Source organism: Etheostoma cragini, chromosome 1, assembly GCF_013103735.1.
Source record: "Etheostoma cragini isolate CJK2018 chromosome 1, CSU_Ecrag_1.0, whole genome shotgun sequence".
In the NCBI taxonomy this organism is placed as follows: Eukaryota; Metazoa; Chordata; class Actinopteri; order Perciformes; family Percidae; genus Etheostoma; species Etheostoma cragini.
In genome coordinates, this window is record NC_048407.1 from 25,284,692 (window position 1) to 25,307,114 (window position 22,423).

The window sequence follows — 22,423 nt, forward strand, 5'->3', positions numbered from 1 at the left end:
TTTATCTACCCCTGGGGCGTCCTCTAGCTCACCCAGTAAGAGTGGTTGCCCCATGTAGACTGAGTCCTGCAACTTCCCGGGTTTTAATCCGACCTGCAGCCCTTTGCTGCGTGTCATCCCCCACATCTCTCCCCCTTTCATGTCTATCCACTATCACTGTATCTAAAAAAAGGAAAAAGCCCTATAAATATATTCTTTAAAAAATGTGTTTTGTTGTTTTTCCTCTTGCTGAAAATTCTGTTTGGATGTCTGATGTTAGACGTCACTTCACCAAGAGCATACTGGACTCAAGGGTTACTCAATCATGTCCTGTACACTTCTAGTTTCAGAAAAAAAGCAATAAAAATGAATTATGTGGATAGAAACCAGAAAATACTTTAACACCATTTTAGTTAAAGGCATGTTAAATTTCTGACCTGCTGATTGTGGGCGTGGTCCTTTGCTTTTTCTGCTAAAACACGATTTTGTGAAATTCTGGTACAGAGCATATGTTTATGAGGTCACATCACAGCTGTCCTTTTGATTAGTCACAACATTAACAGATTTTTTTTCCCAATGCAAAACCTGCTCACTGTTCAGGCTTTCGATTCTGTCCAGCAACTCTGCCTCAAACTTGGTTCTTAGCTCAAGCTCTCCATAGGATGCACATAAACACCATAAGCTGTAGTACAGGACACAACAAACACGCGCCAAATCCACACACACTACCTCATCCTAGTTCTCCGTTTGACACCAAATCATGTCTCACTCCATTGGTTCCCTTCAGTTAGCCAGTCATGGTCAGAAACAGATGGATTTCACAGACGCAACGTCAACAGTAGGCGGTGCCAACACTCACACTGTGCTTGTATCAGAGCCAGTACAGCCATTATGTGTCCTATTTCATATTAGGGTCAGTGATAGCATGTGTTTCCACCCATATGCATAATGGATAGAAGTGCGTATGTTTACTGTGATTTTCCTCCCTGTCTTGGGCTGGTGTTGTAAGAAACATACAGTGATGAATAATGCATGCAGCATTTGCTATTGTAGGTCAACTTCCGAAATACCTGCAAGGCTGCTTAAGCTTAGAATTGGCCAATAACTGGGTCACGAGCCTGCTGTTGTTGAGTAATCACAAAACGACACTACCAATATGTTCAAATGAGCTTGGGTCCGGGGGCAAGAGACTTAAGTTCTTCATTCTGGTCCCAAGGCTGAAAAACTGTAAGAACCCCTGCTGTAAGAAGCTCTAACAACAGATTTACCAGCCAATGCGGTGAAGGTTATTTTACCAGGGAGCCCAATTTACTGAAACTGTGCTTAGTGCGATGGGGTCACTATTTCATATTCAAGTCATTAGTGCAAAATGTCTGCCTGTAAAAATGCTGCCAGTGGGAGTTGTTAAAGTCATAATTCTTTCGTTTAGTTTTAATGAAATTCCATTTAAATGAACCAGGCATGAGCTCCAGTTATGTGTGTGTTACATCTTCATTATACCTTAAAATACTAAACTAATCCCTCACATTAATCACCTATACTGTATATCTTGCTTTGTGATAATAGAGGTGGAATATTAAGTTGTTTATGGGTCTTGCATTTTGCCAACCTGTGTAGTTTTTTAAACAGACTACAGTGAAGCAGTGAGAATCAGCACTGAAAAACTGAGGATGTGTGAAGAAAAGAGGCCTCTTCTGACATTAAGGCCACGTCATTAGAATCAGTGAGACGTAGCAAGAGAGCATCTCACTGGATGTGTCAGTCAGCCTTGCCCTCTAGGACCCAATTCTATTTTATTCTGTGGATTTCAGCACCGCTGGGCTTTTGGTGATTACGCCCGTGCCTCTGTCTCCTCATTATCGTATCGATCTACCTCTCAAACAGACAGCGGCCATTAGCCTCCGTAAATGACATTCACAAGCACCACGCCCGTGCACCATCATCATGTTTAATGCTGGTCTCCAGCGGCAGTGTGCAGCTTTCTTAAATCAGCGCTTTGACATTTTGTACCTGTGAGTTGACTTTGTTGGGTCATACCAGTATGTTAACGTCATCAGGCCCAGTTCTGTGTTTGTTTTCAGAATGCCGATAGAAAAAAGCTAGAGTGCATCCAGCAAAAAGACTGATTGCTGAATTCACCTTAGGGAAATGGGCCAGAGGAAATGAACCTTTTTTTATGTGCGTTTGGAATGATGAAGTGAAGTTTAAGGAATGCAAGACAGCAGCAGTGGGACAGCAATCCACAGACATCAAAATGAAAATATATGTGGGAGAAAAATCTGTTAGCTGCTCCACTGACTTTACCTGAGAAAGTGGATTGCCCCGCCACACCTCAACATCACTCCTCCCAGCCTGCATTAGCTGGCTCATTGGCTTCCTGAGATAGTGCAGGAGCGTCATGAAGAAAGCTGTGCATGGGAAATGTTAAGGAATGCTCTGTAGTGATGTTTGGAAAAAAGAGAACGCACACTCCTGAAAGTGAAAATGTCACAACCACGGTAGAGGTGTTTCATCAACATGGGGATGGCTCATTGGGTGAGGTGTGGAAGTTATTCTCTCCGGCAGTTTGGGAATGTCTCAGGGTCAGCAAAACTTTTCTCATCTACTCATTCCAGAAAGAAAGTGGGTGTATATGAAAAACGTGCAAACTGAACAGATGTATCTTCTGTTGCACTGTTAAATCTTTACATCCAAATGATTGTACCAGTGTGTAGTGTATTTCAGAATTAATGAATTAATCAGTTTCGTTGATGAGTCCTTGAAAATGAAACTACAGAAAAGAAAGAAATCCCACATGTACATGTTGGGAGTAAAGAGACAACCTGCAGGCTGTACTGTTTCTCACAGGTTTACAGATTAGATGTTGAATGAACACAGCACTGTGTTATTGTGGTTTGTCTACTGTATGGTTTCAGCGTGCAGGAAGCAAGCGGAGGGGATTAATCAAGAGAAAAGGCTCCTGTGTCAAGCTGCCATTGTGTGATGAAGCACCTACTGTCAGCCATGTTTGCATATCATAGCCTGTAGCATTGTGAAGGTGGAGCTGACCTTACTGCTATCTCTTGTACAGTGCGCTGCCCTCACTTCACATGACGGCAAAGTAGTCACTCACACACAAACCATCCTCTATCACAGATATTTGTGCATGCATGAACAGAAACACAGCACATAGAGTATTTATACACTGAGAGAGGGGGGGGGGGGGGGGGGGGGGGGAGGGACAATGCCAGGCCTGAAAAGCTTTCTCACTGCACTACATAGTGGTTGTTAATCTAATCCTCTGTAATCATGGTTCACTTCATATTCCAGTTTATACTGCGCTGTCACATCTCATTAGGAACAATAGTGTTCCTTCATTGATGCTTCTGCACATTTAGCTCTTCTTTCTCTCTCTTTCGCCACCCTTCTACATATTTCTATATTCCTCATGTTTTTTTCTCTTGCTTCTCCTATTGCCTGCATGTCTTACTCTTTTCTTTTAATACTCACTGTCTCATTGTTTTTCATCCTTTCCTGTCCTTGATTTCACACAAAGTATGCCTTCCCTGAATACCAATCTGCGTTGTAACTAAACTAAATGCCAAGAAGCAGCCATTATCAGTGAAAATCATATTGCACACACTTGTCAGCACATCACACTGACCATCACTACCAGCTGCACCTTTAGGAGCCTTCAGGAGCCTTTCAGTTCACAGTCCTATGGTGAGGGTGAAGGTTGAAGATTTCCAACACCCGTTTACAGTATTGTTGCCTAACACAGTGTTCCTATCAGGAGAGACGTGGGCGACATTGTGGGAGGTGGTTTTTCTAGCTAGCATCAGGGGGCAGTTGCAGTGTTAGCAGTTTTGGCGTCATGGTAAGTGGAGTGTAGTTATTATAGAGTTGGGCCCATCCATCTTCCTGTCTAGGAAAAATGCTGGGAGGACCAAGGTGGCGTGGGCTTGTGTTCAGCACTTTCATGGCTGCCCACTCTCTTCCAAGCTGCTTTTGTTTGTTTGCTCAGTTTTTTTAAGTTGAAGGGTTCTTTTGGTGCATTTCTGCTTGTATCTGTGTAGGCTGCTGTGCAAGTTTGTTGGGGAAAAATGCAGAGTTTAACAAAGACTATCTAATTATCTAATCTAAAATATCTAATAAGTTTCTGCAATACTTGCTCAGGGGTTGGAAATACAGTATCTTGCTGCCAATGTGGTATGATACACACGTAAAAAGGTATGAAGAAGGTCACAGTGTAGGATAGGATGTACTGTTTGTCAGTGTGATAAGGGATAAAGGGATGTACCTGGCCTTATTGTTGACTGAGAAAAAGGGCTAACACCTGTCACCTGGATAAAAACCCGCAGTGTAGAATTATCTTAAGATTCAAACTCACCATATCACCCCAGCCCTCCCCCAACACCTGAGTAGTGGAATGATGTCACCTCCCATCCCAGTGATGGGTGTGTGGCTGCCAGACGCAGAGACAGAAGCATATGTTGCTGATACGGCTGTTCCAAATGTGCAAGGAGTCCAGGGTTGGGAACCAACACCAGATGGTTCATCTAAATCTGTAGTGAGCAAGGGGGGAAAAGAAGAAAAACAAGTGCTCCTACCCTCTGCCACCCACAGGCTTAAGGCTATACTGGCCCATTTGCAAGTTTCCCCCTATCCTTTTAACAATGTAAATTCATCAGTAAGCAAACCAAAACAGATTTGTGCAACCATTTACTGTTGGTCCCTTTACTGCTCTTTTACTTTAAATACTGCAACTTTGTAAAAGGAGGGGATAAAAAGTCAAATGTTAAAGTTTTGCTTTTTAAAATAATGCATTCTCTGAAGGCTCTCACCTGGTCGAGCCAATTTGGCCTGATTTAATTAGAGAGCACAGGAAGTTGTCTGAGACGGCAACCGGGGAGTGACCGGCCTCCCTGTTATCTCCCAGGCTTCTTAATTCCTCTGCCACAGGGATGGCTGCCGGCTTGTTCGCAGAGCACAAGTCACTTGGTGGAGTTCTTTACTTTGTTGTAAAATGGTACATTGTAGGCAGTCATAAGCTGCACATATTGGTAGTACATTTTGAAATAAACCCAAATAAATGGTACAGTTACATCACAGCTCTTATATCTAACGCTACTATTATCTCTTATCAAGGAGTAAGTTATTCCTCACTTATTATGGATCACAGAAATTTTATGTACAATTATCATACTGTCAAAGTGAAAATACGCATCCTCTCCTGTACAATGATTAACAATTACTTAAAAAAACTATCCCACATGAGCTACCAACATTCATGATGTAGCATGTAAGATTAGCATTACTTTAGCAACATGTCAAGCTTTCTATCCATCAGAAAACTCTTAATTTACAGAGTTGAGGCAGAGCAGCTGGAGAACATCAGATATAAAATCTTCTCTACATAAAATTCGATAGTTTCACCAAATTCAGTGGTAGTGCCATAAAGTGTTGCACAATTCTCCTGGGAGATTGTCCCTGCTCGCCAAAGTTATAGTGCGAGATCAGGTGTTCTTTGTTTTGCAGTGAGAATGACAGCAGGCATCATTCTCCCTATTATAAGTCAGTGTAGCATCAAAAGGATTTTGAGATTTTTTTGTTATTTTAAGGTAAAATACTCACGCAATGTTGCTTTAAGTTTCACCATAATTAATTGTATTGTTCATTTGCCATTATGTACACTATTTAGATAAATGTATGGTATTTGTATGTCCAAATCAACAACAACAAAAAAGTATTAAAGTTATAATTCAAAGACATGAAAAATGTGAAATTTTCTTGCTAATAAGTCCGGTGGCCGACAAGTGCAACCGCCCTGCAACTTAAGAAAACAACTTCATTAATTTGACAACACATGCGCAACATTCAGCAAAAGCGCTGCAAAACACATAACACAACCAAATACATAAAGGTGCTGCAAATATAGAAAGGATCAAAAAAAGCTCACAAACCCCCAAAAAAGAAGCAAAGCAAAAAGAAAACGAAATGCATCAAACAAACATTGTTCTCCGGGCCTCTAGAGGGAGCGCTAGGTGGAACAGCTGGATTTTCAACCTCACAGGGAGAGAGCGCTCTGCCTTTTTATTAGTCGGGTATGGCTGCAACCTGGAGACCTCCCGTCTCATACCTCCTGTCCATAGACTGTATGTTAAATTAAAATTATTGTTAATATCATGTATAATATTTTAATAATATACAGTCCACGCTCCCGTCTCATGCCCTTTCAGCTGGTGCCAACCCTGAGCTTGACTTTTCAAAGTAAAAGCTTGCGTCTGGTCCACTATGTCTTCGTACTTTGGTGGTATGGATGTTTTCGAACTAAACAGTACGGCAATCATTCTGCAAATACAATATCTTTTTCAGCAGATGTCTTACTTACAACACAATGGAGTTAGCAGTTTTGTGTTTATATGTGTGAGGGAAATTAATTAAGTTGGAGAAATCCAACAGTCTTTACAAAGCTATAGCTCAAAATGACTGGCTTACAGGGAGGGACTAGAAATCCTGTAAGTTTTTTAAAACTTTTTAATTTCAAGAGCAAATTGCTCCACAATACAAATACAGATTGATTATAACGTATTTTGTTGGTAACCATCGTTGTTTAATCACAACATTACAGTTGAGGAGCCTACACTTCAGTGATGCACCTTTCCAACCTTGAAATCAAACCCTCTTGCCGATGCAGTTTTAAATGTTTTCGTACCACGATTTTACAGACACGTCTCTGCTGATTGAGTATCACCTGGGACCTGAGCCGGGACACCCACCAAATGAGAGAAAACATATCTCAAACATAGCCTTAATATTTGCGGTAGATCACCTTTTCACACCGTTCTGAGATTGAACGTGTTCCGGCTCTCTCTCTCTCGGCAAGCTGTTCCACTTAGTGCACCCTCTAGAGGCCTGGAGAACTTCTGTTGTGGAATCTGGATGCAGCGTTTTTTTGTTGCATCTTCTTTTTTTTCTGCAACGCTTCTTTTTCAGAGGTTTGTGTACTTTTGTTTTTGCATCGTTTCTGTATTTGCAGCACATTTATGTATTTGGTTGTGTCGTGTGTATTTGAAGCACATTTGCTGAATATGCATGTGTTGTCAAATTAATGAAGTTTTCTTAATTTTCTTGTGTTATGTCCATTTGCATGTGTTTTCAGGGTATTTGCCCCTGTTGGCCACCATTAAATAGGGGAGAGAGATTGCGTGCCGGAGCAAAAACCTATTAGTGAAGACCAGCTTGATTGAGTTGCAAGTAGATTGGATTTTTTCTTCATCCTCTTATTTGTGGCACTCAATGTAGCTAAAATGATAATGACAATAATGATAATCCACCGAAACAGTTTACACCTTGTTATTAAACAAGACCATGTTAATTTAGCTCTGTTTACTTAACAGTATTTGAACCTCTGGTTTTGAAAGCACCATGCCTCATTAGTCTATCTCATCACTAAATCAAAAGGCTGTTTTGATTTGTTTGCTGCATCTTAAATGAGCTTCACATCCTATTAATTCACTTATGTTACTTAATCTGAGATTTATAACTAACTGCAGTCTATAGTAACAGTTGACCGATCTGGGGTGCCTCTGATTGGCTGCACCCGTCTGAATGCACACATATGGCATACATGCACAGAATACAGAATACACCCATGCGTGTACTCACAGACAAACACACACACTGACCTTCCTGTCCCCTTGTAACATACAAATGAGTCTTTCACCAGCGTTCCCACAGGGCTGCAGGGAAAAGCTGAACACCAGTTGCCCTTGTTCATTGTGTTGTACACATGAGGAACTGCTCACAGTGAACCCAAGCCTCTAGCTGCAGGTGAAAAATACAATCTAAATCATGTGTCTTCTAGTGTCTAAAAGGAAATGTTAACAATCAACAAAAATCAAATGAACAATTTAAATAAATAATGTGCTTGCCCGACAATACTGTTGATGTAAGTAATGATCATAAACTTGTCATATTTCTTTTTAGCTTTAGCCGGAGTGAAAGTTAAAAAAACAAACAAAAAATACTGCTCGATCTCTGAGCAGAAGTCAATAACTCGTGTATATCTTTACTCCAGGGTCAGTCTTTTATTGCTTTGTTTCTGTTTCCGCTGAAAGTGCTGCAGGAGTGCAGGGGCTTGCCTCTGATGTGTTGTGATCAATGGTGCATAGGCATTGGTAATGGGGAACTTTTCCAATGTTAAACTAATTACCTGCAATCTGACAGCATTGGGGAAACTCAGCATGTATTTTATGCTTAGTTGGTACTCCCCTGTTTCCTCACTTGCTTTAGCATGAACTGTACCATTGTGTACATGTGTGTTTGTCAGTCTGTGCATTGGTTGTTTACTCATCTGTTTGTAGAGGAGGGTAGGATGCTGCCTGTCTGGTGTCTGCTTTGTTGGGTGAGACTGAATTTGACATCGGCTGACTGGGATTTTCCTTGAAAGGACATCTGCCCCTTCTTCTTCTTTCCTGTTTCCAAATTCCATGAGCACTGAAGTACTTCTTGACAGCATGTTGTTTGGCTGTATATACAATGATTAGACATGGACCAACTCTGGGCCTTTTGCCTTGAAGCAGCTGATAGGAGCACTAGCTGTAGGAGGTTCTGATTTGGCAGTGACACAAATAAACAAAGATGGTGTGTTTACTGCGAGTCAGTAAAAAAAAAAAAAAAACTGAAACTGAAAGTCAATAATCTGTACCCACATTCATTATGCTTTTTTTGTATTTTGTGATTGTACTGCTTATGTATGCAGGAAATAATTTGTTTCTGTTCAGTAAGTTAAGGAGACTCTGAGGTCTACATGAAGTGCAGTAAGCAAGCACAAGCTGCTAAATAACATATTTTACAATACATGCTTTTATGTTTCTTCTGCTATGTGACTTATTAAACAAAACTTAATAAGTTGAGTTAGCATGCCAATATTTATTGTTATATACAGTATGTTTGCTTTTGAGTCACTTTCCAACCAGTCAGAAATGGCTCAATGTAGCTTTAAATGCGTTAATTTTGTTTTTTAGGAATTTTGCTGATTTGTCCACCAGACTGAAATTGCTCAACAACTATGGCCATTTTATCTTCTACGCCATATCATACACCACCATCAATGTTCCCAGAAGAAAAAGGCGCATCAACATCAGCCTTGTCTTTAGTGCTAATCATCATGCTCACAGAGCTGCTACTGTGGCTGTAGACTCTTAGTCTTAAGTAAACCTAAACCATTAAGGGCTGAATTTAATGAACTTGAGTAAACACAATGCAATATCTCTCTCTCTCTCTCGCTCTCTCTCTCTCTTTCTCTCTCTTTCCTCGGTGCTCTGGGTGTAAATGAGTTTCCATCCACTGGGGTCACATTTCTTGCACAGCAACACAACATAAAAAGTGTTGAGACGATCTCACAATCTCACCTCTCATCCCAGGAATAGTTAGTCATCACCAATTTCAAAGCACCCTAGATGATAAGCTAATAACATAATACAAAAAAACAACTCACAAGTAATGGATACAAATTATTATAATATTTTCAAATTATTTATTACATGCAAGTTATTACCTTTGATGAATTGTCAGTTTGGAATACATATACTAATTTGTGTCATAAATCATAAAAGGACTGCAGCAGCACAAGTTGTGGGGTGTTCTTTCTGCCATTGTTTGGACTTACAATGTTATATATAAATTTTAGCTGCCCATGCCCATACAGTAAGTGTTTTTTAAACTTTTACAGGGTACTATATTCATGTTCTATTCTGTTGAACCAAAGTAAAAAGTACATGCACAGGCGTGCTTGAATATTTAAACTAAAATACAAAATATTTCCAATGTTTTCTATGTTTTCCAGCATCTGTGTGCATTTTGTCCAGGTGTTTCTGTGGACTTTAGGGGTAATTTATAAAATAAGGGAACGATAACTACTCGTACAACTAGTGTACATAAAAAATATATTTGAAGATTTTTTTAAATCTTAAATAGACAACAAATAACCAACATTTGGCCTCATTCAGAGTCAAACAAATATTGTACTGATCTTAATGTTGTCAAGAAACTATGCACAGCGCATTATTTTCCTAGCCTGGAAACACCCTGACAAACTTTCGTCAAATTTGAAATATGCTCTGCAAGTCCATCTGGCCAAGAGCCTATTTAAGTCCATTTCCCATTTTTCCAAATCGAGGCACCAATCACACCCATTCAGGCGGGCTTTACACAATGAATGTAGCACAGCGTCGTTGAAGCAGATCGAACGGGCTGCCAAATTACGAATCCTAATATGGCCACGCCAAGACCCGCCCTTCAATAGCACTCGATTCGTTGGGGTTAGGCTTTGACATCTCGAGTGGTTAAGGTTATGATAGCCAATTTGACAGGGCATAGGCCATGTACATGTAGGCATGGATGCCTGGCCAATAGTAGTGTGTGAATGCTTTTGGTCGTGTCATGGCCGTAGTAGGATTTGTAAATTCGCAAACGGACTCCGTAACATGCTTGCTGGTTGATATGTTTTTCCATCGCTCTGCATACGTCATCTCCTTTATTGGTCTAATTGGTTTCAGGTCTATCCAATTGCACCCAGAGGCATTTGAGCGGTGTCCGTTGGTTAGGCCCCTTTTGAAAGGAGATGTGAATGAACTTTACCTAGACCCACTCTCACTTACAACTGAGAAGGATCTGGGGTCAACCAGGCTATTATTTTCTTGAATTTGCTTGTAAAACGTGGACAAATTAGGAGAAATAGAAAAGTAAAAGCATGATATTTCCCAACGAGGACAAGTTCAAATTGAACTTATACACACTACTTGAGTGAAAGGACATATTCTTTATTACTGTCTATTGGACAAAGGATGAATGAATGTTTAAGCAATATATAACCCTCTCCACTGCGGGGGGAGTACTTTATCTGATGAGACCATCAGGTGCTGTCAGCCTGACAGTCCCAGTGTTGGGTGACTCACTCAACATGCTGGTATCGATTACTTTCCTTGATTTAATCTCCCACCTCTGTGTCCCTGTCCAGGTCCACTCAATCTCACTGGCAGTGGGAAACGGTGACAGCTATATCAACCTGCTCAACACACACTGATATAGAGAGGGAACGAGGGGACAGAGAAAGAGAGAAAAAAAGAGAGAAAATGAAGAAGGACCATTGTGCTCCATGTTTGTGTCAAAAAAGTCTTATTTGACTAAACTGCAAATCCATATTAGGTTGTGAAAAAATGTTAAAACCATGAAGTCAATGTGAGTTTTAAAGCTAGCAGTTTGTGACCTTGTCCACTGTATGTGCTTGTCTACTAGTGACTTGGGCCAGGTGGTTCTGTCAGGCCGTCAGAGCTGAGCGGGTCAGAGAAACAACATTTGCTACTGTTCTGTTGCTTTAATAGGACTCATTAATATACTGCATGTGTCACCAGCAGTGTCTGACTGTGTCCCCTCTGGGCTGGGCTAGTTTTGGCATGACTTGAGGTAGGGACACACACATTCACTGATTCAGCCTATTTGTCTAACGTATCAAAGCTGAGTCTTTGCGCTGCCTGTGATATCCCATTCGGTATTTATTTGTGTGTGTGTGTGTAATGCTTTGGCTTGTGCTGTGCAGTTATCCTGTAGAAAGACATTATCAATTGCTCAGCAGATTGTAACACAGGTGTATTGCTTTGTTGACTCATAATATCCTCAGGTGATAGATTTGATCTTGGCCAGTATGCTGCTTTCTGATTCGTTACGCTAGTCAGTTGAACGCTTGTTCGTTTGTTCCCTTTCTTGCTGAGACTAAGATGAAAAGATTGATACCACTCTTTGCAAAATGTGATACTACAGTAGCCCATTAGCTTAGCTTAGCATAAAGACCAGAAACAGAGGGAAACAAAGACCTTTAAGGCTCACTTATGAATATATATGGGCTGGACTATTAATTGTCCAGGAGCAGTAACTTCCTGCCATCTTGTTGTTACTGTGAGGTTGCCATGGCAACCAGCAGAGGCTCAAAATAGGTTGCTGCATCCAGCAAAAAATTAAATTGTGCTTTGAAAGAACTTCCCTTAGTGTAATACCCTACCATGTGTTGGGGGCATGGAGGGAAATACTAAAATTACCCCAAAAGTGGAAGTATTGTCTTTAGTTGTGATTGGCCGTGCTATGACATGAAGCTCTTAAAACCTGAGGCAACTGTACCCTTGTAAAGTTTGTTCGAAGAGTATTTCACATTTGGCACTTCTTTTTACCATTCCCACTCATGGACTTTTATTGTTCTAGTAGTATTTTTTTGCTTCTCTGCAGCATTGACTGAAGCGTGAAATTATTTGACAAAAGGTGCACCTTTATGGACTTTCTGATCATATGGTGGAAGTTTCCTAAACCATAACGGCTGGAAATGGAGGTCATTTAAACAAGTGAAATGTTTGGATGACTGAAGTTATGTCATTCTTTTTTTTCTCTCCGAAAACTTATTTTCACGGAAATGAATGTTTTATACAATCAGATAAAAGGGGGTTTACCGAACAAGATTCTACTGGATGCTGTTAAGCGTAGCCAAAAATCCAGAAAGGTGAGAGAAGGTTACTGGAGGTCGACTGGTGCAAATACCCAGAGTCGTATGTACAATGTGGGTGGAGAGCAATGCAGTGCTGAAGGACATCATTCACTAAGTTTCTTTTTAAATAAAGAAAGAATACTTCATATTTCTTATTTAATGGTCCCATGATCAAAACCATGAATTTTTTAAGTCTACCAGTGAAATAATGCTGTCTTATGAATGAATGAAGTACTATTATACATTACAATGATTATTTTGGCGATTTCCCCTAGACAGATTTTCTTTTCTTTTTTTTCACAACTGCCTCACATCTCACCAGCTGATCTTTTGTGTGGCATACAAATGCCTAGGGGGAGAAGGGTTGTAATGTGATGTAGTTTGTGTTTGCTTGATTGATAGTTCCTTGTAATGCAGTTTGGGGACATATGCAGGCATGCATAAGAAGTGGTGCTGCGGATTTAGTGTTCAAATAAATTTTGAAGATATGTGACTGGACACTGAGAAGTTAATTTTAGTTAAATAACGTGGCAAGGTGCGGCTTCAAGGAGTTAAGGTTGGTTGGTAAAGTATGCTAAGGAGTCACAGTTTTAGTTTTTTGTCTTGTCTGTATGATGTAAAAGCGCTTTGAGTAGTTGTTAAGACTAGAAAAGCGCTATATAAATACAGCACATTTACATTTGTCTTGGTTATTAATACACAGTATTAGCATGTATACTGATACTATGAAAACACTGATTTTGTATAATGTATATTTTTTTAATATATGTATATATAGCCTGGCATATAGGCTTGTTCTCAGTACGGCATGATACCTGGCATCCACAGAGTCTCGCCAAGACTTAGGTGGAGCAGATTCTGCACCATCTGGAGCTTGCACATTTATGCCACCCCACCCAAAGCCAAGAAGATGATTGCTATCAGCATGATTACGCCTTTATTAGATTAACTGTGCATTGTTTAAAGGCTTGTGGCTCTGCCCATGCCAGCCTTGAACAAATATTTTCCAATGGGAGGGTGGCGTGATCAACAAATCAACTAAACACATGTTCCCTTATTGCTACATAAATGTGTTCTATAGGAGAAAATAAAGCAAATTTTAGAAGTTTTGCCTTAAATAAACTTTAATTCTTGATCTGCTGTGGAGGTTGTGTGACAGTTCTCCTTAATCAAATAGCCAAAGAGCCACACATGAAGTAAAAAGGACACATGTGTGGCCCCTTCCACTGACTGAGCAGAAGTTAATATGTCAGAAATGAGGAGGTGACACGTAAAAACTCTCCCCTGGAGGGATAGGTCCGCAACAGCATTAAATCAACTGCAGTAAATGCTCTCGGCCTGTTTTGTAGTCATGTGCTTAATCTAGGAGCAAAGTATTCCTCCATGTACAGGATGGACTTTTACAAGAGCTGACATAGAAAGAAATTCATATTTTTGATCGAATTGGACACAATCTGTCATTTCAAAGAGTAATTTTCTAGTACATCCCAAAACTAGAGATGACCCAGTTACACAGCAAACAGTAGGTAAAATGTTTAATTTGCAGTTTTTAAGTGAGAACGTGATGTGGTTTGATAAGGCTATAACTGGCAATAAAAAAATCTCTTCTGTAATGAGTGCAGAATAATCAGTTTTGAAGTCACGGTGAAAAATTGAGCCATTTTGCCACAATTGCCGCTCATATTACCACCACGCCAAATAATGAAGACATGATCAGTGGAGAAATGCTCTGCCAGCGTCTGTCTCCTCCATGCCAGTGCATAGGGAGAAGGGAAAGGTAGTGGGCAGAGCCAACTTTCCACTCCAGCTGGAGAGCTGGTGAGAGGCATTGTTTCTATCATCTCCTGCTGTCAGCCCTTGTAGTAGCTGGTCTGTAGGACTAGCCACTATTTCAAAATAGCATTGAGTCATCTTGCCAGAAACTTTAATGACCTACATGCTGGATTCCTATAGTACAGTAGCTACCTGGCAAAATCTAGCTTTTGGTTCCCATTTTCTCTGGAACACATTCAAGGCAGACAGGAGATTGCTAGCTAATGTGGTTGATATTTCATTGGAAATACTTCTTCCATAGATAAACAAAAAAAATCTCACACGTATGTCTAGATGTAAATTTAATTAACATATTTCTTTATGTCTCACACTTTCACTTGTATATTGGGCCACTGATTTTGCTGAACTTGAAATTGTTCACTCTAAGCAGCATCCTCTACAGTGACTCACTTCATTGCCATGTAAAAGGAGTCCATCCATATTCCAGTCACACCTACGGCTGCTGGTCAAGTCAGTGGTTCACAGAGCTTCACTGTCCCTTTCTCTGTCAATGCTGTCTCTGAACGCACTTCCTTTCCCCCTTGCTCTGGCCATCAGCAACAAACTTGTATTAAACAGACATCCCCTTTCATCAGTGTAAACTACTACCCTCTGTTGGCCATGTCAGGAAGTTCAAATATCAAGCTCAAACCATTCAAATAAAGTTTAGCCTTGCACTCAATGCAAGAATAGGTTCATCCATAGCCAACAATGTCAGATTAAAACATGTTGATCTGGAATATTATTCATTATTTAGGTGTCACGTCTGAGTCAATTTATTTGCCTTGGTTATAGTCTGTGTAAAGGAAAAACATTGATTTAAATAATTCCATTTGTGGCTATGAAAGATTAATCATGTTTTAATCAGGGATTTGAGCTTATTTTTATGGAATGTAATGCCTTTTTTATTTTGTTGGTATTGTATAGTCTAGAAATTCAATAGAATAACCCATACTGATTCAAATCTACTTACTTCAAATAAAACCCTTACCTCTTTTTTTGTGGTTCACTCTCTTTAGGTCCAACTGGCTGAAGCCTTGCTGCGGCCGGCGAGTGGCCCTGTGGCAGGTCTGTCTGCTCAGCGCTGGCTTCAACTGTATCCTGGTGGCCTGCGTCATCCTGGTGGTGCTTTTCCTGTCCTTGGAGCTGCTCATAGACACCAAACTCCTGCAATGTAAATAGTGTGCATGGCTACTTATTTGTTTCTCCTATTTTAACTTTTTTATTTTTTATCAAGGGAGAGGTTTGCTGAGCATGCATATTCTTCTCCAGCAATACACTGTGTGACGTTCATAAAACACCTGGGAAGCATCCAGTGCAGCGCGCAGGAGCAATTTCACTGAAGTAGTGGGAGTTGATTGCTTCAGTGTCCTTGATCATTTAACTGAATCTTCACTTACTCCACTGGTGCTTTTCCTGCACTGTGGCCTACAGTACCTGCAGATAGGTTCAGATTGTTATTAATCTTATCATTTGCTGTTCAGCTACACTGGCACATTCTTACTGTCATGGTTTAGAGGCTATACCTTGTAATGTTCGACATAGTGACATATAAGTAAGAGCACATCACAGTCCAAAGGTCCTGGTTTAAAAAAAGTGTCATAATAAAATACAACTTTGAGGTAATTGCACTTTAATATTTCAGAATTTAAATGTTATGCTACTTTCTACTTATAATTCAGAAGAAAAATATTGTACTTTTAATTTACAACATTCATTTTACAATTATAGTTACTAAAAACTTTCCAGATTCATACTTGTATATAAACACTATAAAATATAAATACCATAACCTTATATACAACAATATATAGTTAAATATTTAACCAGTGCTTTCCAAACTTTTTGGCTGGAGCCCCTTGTCACATTTGCATTGACTGTGATCCGCCAAAGAGACATTTCCCCTCTAAACATCGCACATGGTTTCATTCAAATAAGTGTTCAAGGTCCCTGACCCCAAGGTTTAATGCCACTGGACTATACTACATACTGTTATTTAAGGTAAACCATCTTAGTGTAGTACTTCTTGCACTATTGGCGTTGTGTGTTGTGTGTTCATACTGGTGGATAAAGGGCCCTAAACTGTCCATTAATATGACTGTGTATTAAATAATCTGACAGTAACATACTGTAGACTTAAACCATAAGAAATTTAAATAATCTACACACACAAAGTGTGACTTTGACTTTTGTTCCACATTCTATTTTACTACAGTACATGCAATAGGGCAGTTTATAATTATTCATGTCTGTAGATCCGTTACTTACAACAAATCATCATAATGTGAATGCGTTTTGTGTCTATCACTGCTGTGTGTGTAGTCTTGCCAAACACAGAGGAGCTGGTAGTGCTGGGTGGTAAATGGTTGTGATGAAGAATGATTGAGAAAGGTGATAATTAACCAAGTCTCTTGTCAATGGGAGCAGGCACACGTCCCCATCGATTACTGGCCAGCATCCAGCTCTGATGATACCTGAGTCTCGTTGCGGTGACTGCAGGACTCAAGTCACTTCTGATCTCTTGTAATCTAGTGCTTTGTCTGCTGCCACTCCGGCAAGACAAACACTGGAGTGGGCAATAAGGCGGGAGAGTGATAGAGTGAGTGCACAGAGAAATTAGTGGCATAGGACATGGGCAGATACAGATTGGCACTGTGGATTCATGAATGGATACGAAATGCTGATGGACAGAATGGTTTCTAAACTGTAATTCTAATTTCATTTGCTTACCTTGTTGTTATAAGAACACCTTGTTTCATTGTATCAGCGCTTGTGTGCTCCTCTTTGGAACTTTGCAGGTTAACATTTGTTTACGTTTCTTTTATCAACAGTTTCCAATGCTTTCCAATTTGCCAGCATTATACATTGGATCAGCCTTATCATCCTGTCACTCTTCTTTTCAGAGGTAAGACATACATATTGTCGTCCATAGAACCTTATTTATGGTACCACCGTAAATATAAATCTTCTTGCTCTCAGTCTCTTGCATGATATAAATATTCACAATTCAATTAAACTAAACTAAACTTTCTTTAACTGTTGATTATATGCTAGCAATACAAACCAGGTACAGGTCTAAGGGAACTAGAGTGCGTGGCTGCCATTTAATTTCCTCTATCATCTCTATTCTAACGTCTAGTCAGGATTCAGCTTAAGTTTCAGAAACACCTTGAGGCTGGATGGCCGGTGAAATGTGTATTGTGTAAACCATAATTGTAATTAGTCTTAATAAAATTTGAGCCATTGTTTGTAAAAATGATATCTTATCACCACTGGAGAAATGTGAAAAACAAAATGGAGAATTTGGCCCTCAGGCCTCCACTCCAGTGCAAACCAATTACCCTGACAGCCTCAGCCCCAATGCCCTAACCAAAACATTAATTACCAGTGAGCCCGAAGGAGCAATAATTAAAGCTAAGCTTAATGAGCAGTGGGGATGGGCTTACAGTGATACAATCCATCCAAACACCTCGCCCACTAACATCACAAAAGAGTCATCTGTGACCACCAGCTGGTCCCACGGCACCAACCAGAAAACAGGATTTGAACATGTGGGTGGAGTCTCTGCACTGCTCACTTGACACCAGCACTGTTGTCCAACATGCGCTCCGGATGATGGATTAGCAGGACCAGTCGTACATGACACCCTGTGCTAATAGGAGTGTAAATCAATGGCCCTCCTCAACAAATGGTCCCGCGACCAACAGCATTTTTTAAATTAGATTACAAGGGTTGCATTGTTCTTTTGTAGGTCAATGATCAAGATCATGAAACATTTAAAGCCACAGAAATAATAGTTCTATCAAAGAGTTAAAATGCTTTTGAAAGGAGAATATTGTGTCTTCTTTGTGATGTTTCTGTTTATGTGTCAAATGCAAATCAATTATATTTTTTTCATATATTGTATGTGTGCATGGATTTCCTATTTGGTAGCAGCAATATAGTTTACACTACTCAAACTGTTTTATTTTATTTTAAAATGTTGGCTACTTTTAGGGTGCCTACTGCACATATAGCATTCTAGCATAGTAAATATTTTATTTTATTATTTTAAGAATAAAAGATTTCTGCACAGGCCTCTTCTCAGTTTATAGTCTATGTTCACAAGTCTTGACAAAGGGTGTTGGATGTAATGACAACTCAAAAGACTAAGAATATCCCAAGAGCTTTTTACCACATACTCCACATACTTCCTCACCTTAACTATTTTAATGCTTTCGTTTATCTTTCTCTGTCTGTCTTAGACTGTCTTCAGAATTGTAGTGCTTGGGATCTGGGACTACATAGAGGACAAAGTTGAGGTTTGTGCTGGTGTTTATTAGCAGATTTTGGTGACCAGTTTTTTTCAGTTTTGTGAGAATATTTACAAGATTATATATATGTGTTGTTTTCTTTTTTACCCAGAGCTTACACCTACTAGTAGTAGAAATAGTTCAACATCTTGGAAAATAGGCTTTACACACACACACACACACACACACACACACACACACACACACGCACACACACCCAAACACGCACACAAACAACATTTGCACGTATTAAAATGTTGTGTGTGTTTCTGTGTGTGACCTCTCAGGTGTTTGATGGTGCTGTCATCGTGCTGTCCCTGGCCCCCATGGTGGCCTCCACGGTGGCCAATGGGCCCAGCAGCCCCTGGGATGCCATCAGCCTCATCATCACTCTACGCATCTGGAGGGTCAAGAGGATCATAGACGGTGAGGCAGACAAAACACTGTGTCCATCTTATGAGTCTTACCTAGAGGCCTGTATGTGAGACTAATTCATTTTGAGGAGCAACTCAAGGAAATACCCTACTAATATACCTTCTAAACTCAAAAGGATTACACAGATGCATGAAATCTGTGTGCCTTAAAAGAGTTAAATGGCCCTATTTTCTCCATGATTAAACAAATTATTTACTATTGAGAGCAATATAACTATTGATCATCCCTCATAGTATATTGCTGCCAATCCGCTACTCTAACTTGTATTGATTGTAAGGGGATGGTTAAGTAGATTCAGAGAGGCCGTAATGAATATAGTGGTTGTTCTCCCCAATGCTAATGCAGACCGGTTCGATATCTGTTCAGAGGTCACCCTCACCACGGGCCTCTGACTGCATACAGGATCAGCTGCATACAAACCACACAGGAACTTAGTGTGCAATTTGTTCTTCTCCAATGAGATAGTGGATGAGCAAAGGGCTGTTTTCCCTTATATTTCCCCTCAATAATTTCATATTTAAGAAAATACCCTTATTTGATTTCTGTAGGAGTTAGATGAGCCAACAGCCAGCAGCTGGTTGGTTTATCTGAGTACAAACACTGGAAACCGTTATGTCCAATAGTAACAAAATTGGCCTACCAGCACCTATCAGCTCCTAAATTAACATGTTATATGTTATTTGTTTAATCGATAGAAAAAAGTACAAAAACAAGGGGGTTGTGCTGCAGTCTTTGTGTTAAGTTAAGCTACTAGCTGTAGCCCTATGTATGTGTTGATCTTCTCATCTAACTCTCTGTGAAAAAGGTAATAAGCATGCTTCTCAAAATGTAAACCTATTACTTTAAATGTGTACTTCATAGTTACCTGCCGGTACGGGTTGCTGCGCTTTGGTGTCGGCTATGTCGAATGTAATAAACAAGCTGCTTGGTCGCTACTCTATCGTCATTGTGTTAAACCCGCCAGTAGCGAGGAAGATAGATAAGCCAGTTTGTGATTGGTTCCCGCAAAAATTTGAACCGAAGCAGAAGAATGAAACGTCCAGACCAGAGCTGCAGGGCAAAATCCGATCGCCGGCAGAGTGGGCAAAGTTTACCAGGTATATTTCAGGATTACTTTAGTCTAGAATCTTACTCATACAGGAGCACATCGTTTTATTGGAACAAATATATTGAACTAAAAGAGACACATCATAATGCCATGATTAATCAACTCAGGAATCAATAGAATACAGCTTTCAACATCATTGATTTACTCTGGTAAATCATGTTCAGCTGGACCATATTTCCTGCTTCTTAACATGCAACTGCAGTGTTGGTTTTCAGGGAATAAACTTGTGATTTTCCTTCGGCACACCTCAACCTGTTGGGTTGGATATTTGTGAGTGATTGGGTTCCCTTGTTGGGCCGGCGGCAACATACCTCTGAGGAAAAAAATCACACTCAGACCATTAAATGTACAGCTGAAGGACCGGCTTGATTATCGTAGGGGAGGGATTGAGTCTCTCGCAGAATTAGCTTGACGTATGAAGCAGCAATGTTTGTGTCAGTCCGATGGGAGTGGAAATACAGAGGAGTGAAGAGCAGCAGAAATTGTAAGGACTAGAAAGCAGAATTTATAAGCAGAGTGATTTATTTGATTAGAAATATGAGCCTCCAAAACATGCAGAAAATAGGTGATCCTAAAACTAATAATACTGAAATGTTAAATGTCTTATTTAACATCTTCAGATACATATGAAGACAACGGAACCAATTATTGTGCTAATTGTAAAAATGGCTTTTAACAGAGCCATTTTACAAAGTCACCAAATGCCATACTAGTAAATGGTGAAAGATGAGAGCAAATGTTTCTGAGGGAATATACAAAGTAGTACAATACTCATAGACAGAAAACTGATTCACTTAAAGTATAACATCAGTTTAAAAGCAGGGAAACCATGTTGGTGTTTAATCTAAATCCTGCAGGTTTGTGTGAACAGTAAAACACTTGACTCCAGGTGAGAGAAGAGAGTGTTAGCATGTGTGAAGTGGTGGTGTGAATTACACTGCTATGAACAAAAACCACACACACCCACACACGCACGCACTATAATAATGCAATAGACACCGCACACTTGCTGAGACACATACCATACCCTCGTTTAGAGATTGCACCCTGTTATTTTACAAACAATTTCATAATAGACAGCTTTCATGAAAAAAGATGTAGATAACTAATGTATTACTGCATATTGTGTGGCTAAATAATGAACTTGTGTTTTATCTTTTCATGCGTGTTTGAATTCTGACTGGACTAGCCCCATCTCATATCCCTACTTTTGCAATGTGTGTGTGCCAACATGACTATAAATAGGTACAAGGAGCATGTGGCGATGGCTGTGTGCTTTGCTCTGCCCCCCACAGTACCCAAAAGGCTGTTTCATTTTCCTCCTAGTGTTTTGACAAAGCCGGCAGTTGGGTCTTGTAAAAGTACAAATTCACAATCTCAACAATAACAGAACTAGACATGTTTAACTACTATTTATGTTTCACCTCTTATTGTTGCCCATAGCAACATTCACCATCAGAATACATAGTATTTCCATGTGTGACATCATATCATGTGGCTTACAAATGTGATCACAAAGAGGTCTGAGGGGGTGACTGTTTGCCACCTGGGATGACAACAGGTATCCAAATTTACTCTCACTATCCTTTTTTTTTAACCTTCCACTCTTTCCAATCCTGCTCCAGAAAGTGTGTCATGTAAATTAAAGTTTGCAGTCAGATTGTAAGAGGTGACGGTACTTTGATTGGTCAAGACGTAATTTCAGTATTTGATTTATCAATTCCAGCATGACTGCACATTATACTTCCTATACCTGACCCGGAATTGTTTCATAAATTGATTATATACATAAATATATAAATAATACATAAATAAATAACCAATCAGATGCTGTTTGTGTGAAAAAGGGTGCTGATGAGAGTTAAATGAATCAAGGTTACAGGAAAGTTGCAAGATTTATTCAAGACTGGCCAAAGTACGCTGGCAACACTTCAGTGAGTTCCATATTGGTACACAAAGAGTGTTTTAGCTTAATTTAAGGGAACATTTCTTCATGTCTGCAGTCTATAAGGCTTGTCTTTTTTTCGTAAAAAAGGTTAAACTTTTGGTAATCATTTCTAAACCTTTATTCTATACACTTTGGAAAAAATACAGAGGTCCAGAGCTCGGTGACCTCAATGTTGGGTATGGCCTTGACGTCAACAAAGTAAATACTTGAGGTCCGCGCTGTAGCCTTGTGCTACAGCCTTTGCATTAACTTGCGCAGGTGTTTGGTCCCTTGTCTTGTGTCTGTCTGTGTATGTGTATGTGTCTGCAATGTGTTGTTTTGTCTTCCCTCCCTCC

The 22,423-nt window shown here is 39.9% G+C and overlaps 1 protein-coding gene across 1 annotated transcript in view; it reads left to right on the forward strand.

Annotated features, from left to right (window-relative positions):
• The window catches only part of LOC117943594 (transmembrane protein 266-like), a 48,181-nt gene that overhangs the window by 16,690 nt on the left and 9,068 nt on the right, over positions 1-22,423 (forward strand). Inside the window, exons 4-7 of the mRNA XM_034869822.1 lie at positions 15,325-15,479; positions 17,137-17,210; positions 18,550-18,606; positions 18,885-19,023. Of these exons, the coding sequence (XP_034725713.1) occupies positions 15,325-15,479; positions 17,137-17,210; positions 18,550-18,606; positions 18,885-19,023 (425 nt within the window). The remainder of the gene's footprint in view (positions 1-15,324; positions 15,480-17,136; positions 17,211-18,549; positions 18,607-18,884; positions 19,024-22,423) is intronic.